Here is an 8016-nt window from a genome sequence, read left to right on the forward strand (position 1 = left end):
GGCAAAAGGCCCACCAGCAGCCGGCCTAACTAGGATAATGAAAGTCTTTGCTTTTTGATTTGCCAGTCAGCTGTACTTCTAGCTTGATGAAGAGCAACAGAACTAGACATTTTAGCCTTATTTGAGTATATGTGCTTTCATCAGTGGAGCTATACTACTGAGGTTCATAAAATACTTCAATTTGCGTGACTGTCACTCTCATTAACACTATATGCCAAATTTGCCAAACATACTTGTCATCTTTAGATGTTTAGGAGAGCTAGAATGGATGTAATGATGGTGTACTGAACTACAGAATCTGTGAGCTAATCTGTAAATATTTAAGAAATTTGGAGTGCCTTCTGACATTTTCCAGAAAGAAAATATTAGCTTCCAAAATTCTGTAAGAAAGGTTTCAGCCTGATTAACTACCAGATACACAGTGATAAATCAAGTGACACTTTACTAACCTTGCTGTATCTATAAGATTCTCATTAGTGCCCAGATGTATGTCTTGTGTTGTAAGGAAAGAAGGATGTCCTCCAAGGAGAGCAAATCCTACAGTGAGGGCAAACAAAAAAAGAAACGAAACAAGCACTTCATATTTGCAGCCAAGATTCTAAATCGTCTTCATGTAAAATATATTTATATCAGTAAAACTCAGCAGGACATCCAAATGTTTCAGACTTAAAGGCTGACATGCAGGACACAAATAAATGTATTTTGGAATAAAATCACTCAAATTGATGCTTTGCTGAAATCCTTAGGCATGAGTTCTGATCTGTGTTCATAGGAACAGTCGCTCAAGGTGCAAGGCTACATATTGCCAAAAGCATCACTATGGCTCCCTCTTAAGAGCTAGGTAATCCATTCATCATGCTGCATTTCTACTTCAAGGGGCTTAACATCCTAGAAGGGCCATTGTGAGTCACTAGCTGTAATTCCACATCCTCGCAAGAAGCTTCAAGTATAGTCAGACAGAGAACCCTAAATCTATTCATACACTATAACACACTTAAGTTTAGTCACAAATTATCAAGTGCCTTGACATTTTTCATGTGACGGAGAGAAAAGGAAATATCTCAGGCACTGCAAGCATCCCTTCACCCTGCAGTAGTTTGGAATTTACAAGGCGAGCCAAGGAGCTGAATAGATTAGGTCTGAAGAATGAAATCCATTCCTGAACAGGGAAGCATGGAAAGACCTGAGCATCATTTAAGAATATAAAACACTTTGGGGAAGTTAGGAGAGTATTTGGATAAAGATGAATTACATGCTACAGGCAACTCTCAGGTTCTGTCCTGCTTTATTTCCATTGCATCACCACTGGAAAGATACCACAACCAACCATCTGACAGAGAAGAAAACAGCTTTTTTTTCACCAACACTTGAGTCTCCCTGCCTTTGCCTGGTTTAAGCCTGAAGTCTCCCTCCACTGACTCTTGGTGTAAAGTCCATCGTGATGACATATAGGAAGGATGGAGACTGAGGGGGCCTGTTTTATGGACTGTCACAAATGATTTCGTGTAAGCCTAACACAGGACACAGGATCCTACAACTGGGAATGCACAAAGTGTAGGATTTGAACTGGGCTACCTGTAGGGCTTTTTTTGTGCACTGGGGAAGCTTTTCTAAGTAAGAACAGCTCCCTTCTAGTAAAAAAATTGTCAGGGGTATCTTGCTTTTTCACTAATATCTGTGATGAAGGAAACTTCCAGAGAATCTTGGTGTGCACAAACCAACCTTGTTGAGGCAACACTGTGGGGGAGGAAGCCTTTTACTTGTGACAAAAATCTAGAAGAAAGCCTATCTTAGTTTAATTGCACAGAAAAGCAGAGACATCTCCCACCCCTTCTCCACCAAGCTGTGATCTCCTGGAAGTGCAAACAAATTTAGTGTTGTTAAATAAAAAGTAAAGAAATACAAAGGAGAAAGCAGAATTTAAAAAAAGGTTAAGAGCTGCTTGGGCTGGTTGTAGCCGTTAGATGGCACTGCAGACATCTCCAGAACTGCAGCTTCAGCACGACGCTTGTACAGGCACGGCAAAGATTAAAAAGTTGATCCCACAGCTACTCCTCAAAAAAGGATTAAAGCAGGAGTGAATACTGAAACCTTTCACAGATAAAACCAAGCAATTAGGTTGAGACGGAAGGTTTGGGCCCCACAATCGGGGCCCTAAAACAGACCAGCCTTTATTAACTTCTGTCCCATGCAGGAAGCAGGGTTAAAGTAAGCATCAGTTCAGCCAGTCTCTAGATTTTAAAATGCAATAGACAAAAATAATACTGGAAAATCATTGCCTATTGAAAGCTTCGATTTCCTTAAAAGTCAGATTAAAAATAATGATGCTTCAGACTCCACTTGAAGGGCAAAACTGCTCTGTGCAGCCATTGTATACTCATTTTATTGAATGGGTCTGATTTTACCTTCCCTTTGTCATCATTAAGGATTGCTTGAAATCTCAACAAGATTAGAGTCAGACATGGCAAACTTTTAAGAATGATGAATCACTTATTCTTCTGGTTTTGCTGCTAGAAAAGCACTATACATTTGCTGGTTGCTTTGCCTGCCTTTCTTAATCATTCAGATGCATTTTTGTATTAAGGCAGGAAAATGTTTAGGTTTCTTCAAATACTTTCACCTCTGCTGCTCAGACACAAACACTGTATTTATGGGAATATAGATGTAAACTGTTGCCAAGACACTACAACCTTTCTATTCAATGCAAGATTTTAAGTCAAGACCTGAAGGATGAAATGTCATTTGTAGCAACTTTTTCTTTCCAGCTTTTTGTGTTTTTTTCAAAGTTATATACAATTATGTCAGAGATTTATCCCTGCAAGTTCCACACAATGCAACAGCTCTACATTTTAGGCTTTTCATTACATACACTTGGGTAGATGTTTCCCAATCCAGGCAGGCTTGTGTGGACATATTGTGTATAAATGATGCCCAGGTAGAAAAGGAGGAATATGGCCATTTATTCAGAATTGCCACACGTTAGGCAGCCCAGTCAGAGCTACCACCTGGAAATCTGTGTATATAGCAGAGTCCTAATGTGTTGGGCTTTCTGCTTTTGAATTGGCCATCTGTGCAGGGCCTGAGAACATATTTTCATCCAAAACTTTCCATCTGGCAATACAGGAGCTCTGTGCTCTAGCCTTTTATATAGTTGCAGAGACAGAATATTTTCCTCAGATTCCTTCATCCGGACTACTAGTAGAAAGAAAATAATGATGACTTTTTAAGATAGGCAGGCACCAGTTCATCAAATACGCATTCACTGGAGCACTGTGTTAAACAGATCTAATCCTCTTTGTTATCACAAGCTGGTCATATCCAAAGCCACATGCTAAGTGTTTATATGAATCTTAGTATCTTCAATAAACTGTATTAAATGTTCATACTGCAGAGCTAGAATAGATTATTATCTCATGTCCACACTTTTCACTACTGTTTGTTTTCAAAAATAGACAGTTTTATGCTTCAGGCTGTGGCAAATTTTTGAGTTCACTTTGCAAACTCTTTCACATAGGACATGAGTGCTGGTGGTTGTACAGACACAGGTTCAATTTCCGTCCTGTCCCTGCTACATTTGGTAAGTAAGTGGGCGAATGTGAATCCTCTAGTTCACATATTGGATACACAGTTGTGGGGCTGCCCTACTGCCACGAGACATACACAGCAATCTTCTCAAACTCAATGGAAGGACCCTTTTTTGACATTTCAAGTCATCTGGATTTGGATTTGTTAGTTTCCTCTCTTCCTACCAGGACTTACAATCTAGAAAGTATTTTTCAGTTTAGACTGATAACAAAGAAGTTTTCTAGGCAGCAATTATAGGAATATTCCTGAAGTAGAAGCCTAAAAACTGAGAAGTAGTTTTTTAAAGCTACTCTATTAAATGGAGAGTAAGCTAAAAGAGTATTCTTGCTCCTCTAGTGTGGCCAAGGTAAATAATACTAGCTATTGCACCAAAAAAACCAGACCTTGTATCCCTGCCGTTTAATAACATCCCCGCTATAAGAAGTGATGCATGTTGTAGTCTTCAGGTATGGACACCATGTTCCTGTCACCCTACTGTGTTAGAGTTGGGAGTAATTCCACTAAATCCAGTGGTAGTGAACCTCTGTAAGGCTGTTAAGACCTTGTAAATTCCAGTGCTCAAGAAAAGAAGTTATACAGAGCTTTTCTGCCTGTATTGTTTCCTCTCAATTTCTATCCTGGGACATATTGCCTGCATTCAGTGGCTGTGAAATGGCTGGATTTATTTATGACTTGTTCACTAAAATATAACTGCAGCTGTATATTTTAAGAGCAACAGTGACAATTAGAATATTTTACACCAAAGCTATAACAAAACCAGGGTATTCACCTTTATGTCATGCCTGAGGTTGTTTATTTTATAAGTATTATATGACCATGTGGAATACCTTTTTGTTTTTAAAAAAGTACGTGAGATTTTATGCAGAATGGGTATAGGATTCTGACTGCAAACAGATGACATTTTCCAGCATATTAGCAGAGATGTCACATTTCCCAATATAATAGCCAGTGATGGCAATAAATCTAGTAGGCTCCACAAAACTGGATTTACTTTGCCAATACTGTATGGAAGTTATCTGTAGTTCTTCATTAAACTTCCAACACAACTACCAGGCTTAGAAATGGTAAAATAATATGGGTTTCAGAAATATGCATTAGGACAATATTATATTTGTTCAAGTGAGTACAGGTGCAATAAATTATACCACAAGGAGCTGTTCATTATTCAGTACAGTTGCCATGTCATCAGAATAAAAGTTTAGAGGAACATTCAGCTGTTCTCTTACAATGTATTATAAATTAATATTTTTATAATATTTGATTGATTTTGGCAACTGGGAGAAGTTCTCAAGGACTGAAGGAAAGCAAATGTCATTCCTGTCTTCAAGAAGGAGGACCCAGAAAATTACAGGCCGGTGAGCCTCACCTTGATTCCTGGAAGTGCTATGGAGCAGCTAATCCAGGGCACCATTCCCAGGCAGATTAAGGACAAGAAAATCATCAGGAGCAGTCAGCATGGCTTCACTAAGGGGAAATCATGCTTGACCAACTTGACAATCTTCTCTGATTAAAGGACTGGCCTTGTAGATGATGGGAGAGCAATTAATATTCTCTCCCTGGATTTCATTATGGTCCTTGACACTGTCTCCTCTAAGAACCTCATAGAGAAGCTGTTGATGTACAGGCTGGATGAGCAGATAGGGAGGTAGGCTGAGAACTGGCTGAATGGCCAGGCCCAGAGGGTGGTGCTCAGTGGCACAAAGTCTAGTTGGAGTGACTAGTGGTGTACCCCAGGGGTCAATAGTGGCTCCAGTCCTGTTTAACATCTGCTTTGATGATCTAGATCATGGGACAGAGTGTGTTCTCAGCAAGCTTACTGATGACACCAAACTAGGAAGAGTGGTTGATACACCAGAGGGTTTTTTTGCCATCGAGAGAGACCTTGACAGGCTGAAGAAACGAGTTAAGAGGAACTCCATGAAATTCAGCAACAAAAAGTGCAAAGTCCTGTACCTGAGGAAGAACAACCCCATGCATCAGAATATGATGGAGGCCAGCTGTGAAGTAGATTGGCAGAAAAGGACCTGACAGTCCTGATGGACACACAAAATTGAACATGAGCCAGCAATGTGCCTTTCTGGCAAAGGTGGTGCATGGTATCCTGGGCTGCATTAGACAAAGTATTGCCAGTAGGTGGAGTGAGGAGATCCTTCCCCTTTATTCAGCACTGGTGAGGCCACATCTGGAGTGTTCAGTTCTGGTCTCCTTAGTACGAGAGAGTCACGGACATACTGGAGAGTCAGTGTGTCCACGTTAACAAAGGGCCACAAAGATGACTAAGGGGCTGGAGCATCTTTTATATAAAGAAATGCTGAGAGAGGTAGGATTGCATAGCCTAGAGAAGAGAAGGCTCAGAGGGAATCTTACAAATACATATAAATACCTGAAGGGAGGGTGCGAAGAGGACGAAGCTAGGTGCTCTTCAGTGATGCAGTGGGCACTAACTGAAACACAGGATGCTCCCTCTGAACATCAGCAAATATTTTTTTACTGAAAGTGTGATTGAGCTCTGGTATAGGTTGCTCCCCCATGTTGTAGAGCCTCCACCCTTGGAGCTATTCAAAAGTCTTCTTGACATGGTCCGGGGCAATTGGCTCTAGATGACCCTGCTTGAACAGTGGTTTTGGACCAGATAAGCTCCAGAGACTCCTTCCAAACTCAACCATTGTATGATTCTGCTTATTTACTTTTCAGTAATGGTGTTCTTTACAGGCATAGGGACAGTAGGGCTTCAGAAAAGACTTCTGTGATGTTAATAGCCAGCAACAACCTGCTCGACATTATACAGAGCAGATTTTGGAATCGGTGCATTCCACACCTCTATTCCTTTATAATGAAACCCATTGATTTTCATTGAGTTGCTCCTGAGAGTTGCAAAGTTTGTGTAGATGAATCTCATCACCATAACCTTGTCCCAAAAATGACCTCTTTCAAGATATTGAAGGTGCAACTCATGGGAAATGTTACTTGAGATGTCTCACATATTTTATAAATAAACAATCCACTTCAATGTCCACTTTCACGACATTAGAAAATTGGTATTAAATTAGGTTATTTAGCTAAAAGGAACACATGTGACCCCACATTTGTTTTGAGTTAGAAATTCCAAGGGAGAAGTAATGTATGTTAAAAAGCAACTGAAATGTATAGTTTCTATGGACAGAAAAACACTTGAGCCTGCCTTTGAAACAAAGTCTTAGGCTTAGGGAACTTAAGATGAATTAACTGAAAGTGTGAAGTTAATACCCAGAAGTTAAACTGCATTAAACTCCCTTGTGCACACTTTGAGGAATAAATTTGTTTTATTTCACTGGAGCTTAGGTCCTCTTGGATGAATTTATGTGTATTAACTCCCATCCTTAAGTTAATTCATTTGAACTTTCCTGAGCTTCCTCCTTCCATAAGCCTTTCAAAGCCAAAGACTAAATTGTTCTTCCCTCTGAATACAGAAGCATGAAGGATGAAGAGATTCAGAGAATTCATCATTACCTGCCCATGTACCAGTACAGCAGGCAGCTAGAAACTGGACTAAAACCTCTGAAATTAAAAGGTGGGTGGTGTTCACAGGGAATGCACAACAGAAACCCACTCCTAAATCCTGCTTCTCTGGAGAAAACAGAAAGCAGCAACAAGTTTACAGAAAGAGCAGAATCAGCAAGTAAATGGTTGTGCCAAAGGATATAAAGGCAAATTCAGAAATGCTCACAGTTAACATATTTACTCCTTCCTTCCATTATTTTTACCTTCTCCCTTACACCTTATAAAGAAATGTGAATACTCAACAAGTTTCCTATCCCTTCACTAGAAAAAAGCCAGCCTAAGGGATATTGGGTCAACATAAATGTGAGAAGGGCAAGCTTCTGCTTCCTTGATGCATCACTAATTCATATCTTTTCCTTGCTAATGTGCAAGCACATGAACGATTTATTTCAGCAGTCCCATTGACTTCAGAGCAACTAATATGTAAATAAAGATATGTATGTATTTTAGTGTTTGCAGAATTGTATCCTAAAAGAATTATGTTTCAGTGCCTGATTTTATTAGGCTAATACCTTGGAGTCTCCATCAAGTTATCTTCCCCTGTAGGTAATTATTGTAATTTTTTTTACCCTAATTTATATCAAGGCATTACTATGATTCCCAGCCTAAACACATACTCTGAAATGTGACAACAGTAATGCATAATACATTAGAAAAATATTTACTAGATCTTGCACAGATTGAAATTTGTGATGCTTACTAAAATAGGTGTTCGGAAATGTGCAACTTGCTAGTACAACTAGGAGCTGACACCAGAAATGCTGATTTCTGCCTGTTTCTTTATTTCTGATCTACCACATTTGGACTGACCTGGCAAAATTTCAGTGATCAAACCAATATGCTTGTGAGATTAATATGCAAGGTGGAATGCAATTACCTACCATTCTTTCC

General features: G+C 39.5%; 1 protein-coding gene across 1 annotated transcript in view; it reads right to left on the reverse strand.

The window, feature by feature from the left end:
* OTC (ornithine carbamoyltransferase) overlaps window positions 1–8016 on the reverse strand; it is a 29066-nt gene that overhangs the window by 16514 nt on the left and 4536 nt on the right. Inside the window, exon 4 of the mRNA XM_009997341.1 lies at window positions 450–537. Coding sequence (XP_009995643.1) covers window positions 450–537 — 88 coding nt within the window. The remainder of the gene's footprint in view (window positions 1–449; window positions 538–8016) is intronic.

This window comes from Chaetura pelagica, unplaced genomic scaffold (genome assembly GCF_000747805.2).
Source record: "Chaetura pelagica isolate M959 unplaced genomic scaffold, ChaPel_1.0 scaffold750, whole genome shotgun sequence".
In the NCBI taxonomy this organism is placed as follows: Eukaryota; Metazoa; Chordata; class Aves; order Apodiformes; family Apodidae; genus Chaetura; species Chaetura pelagica.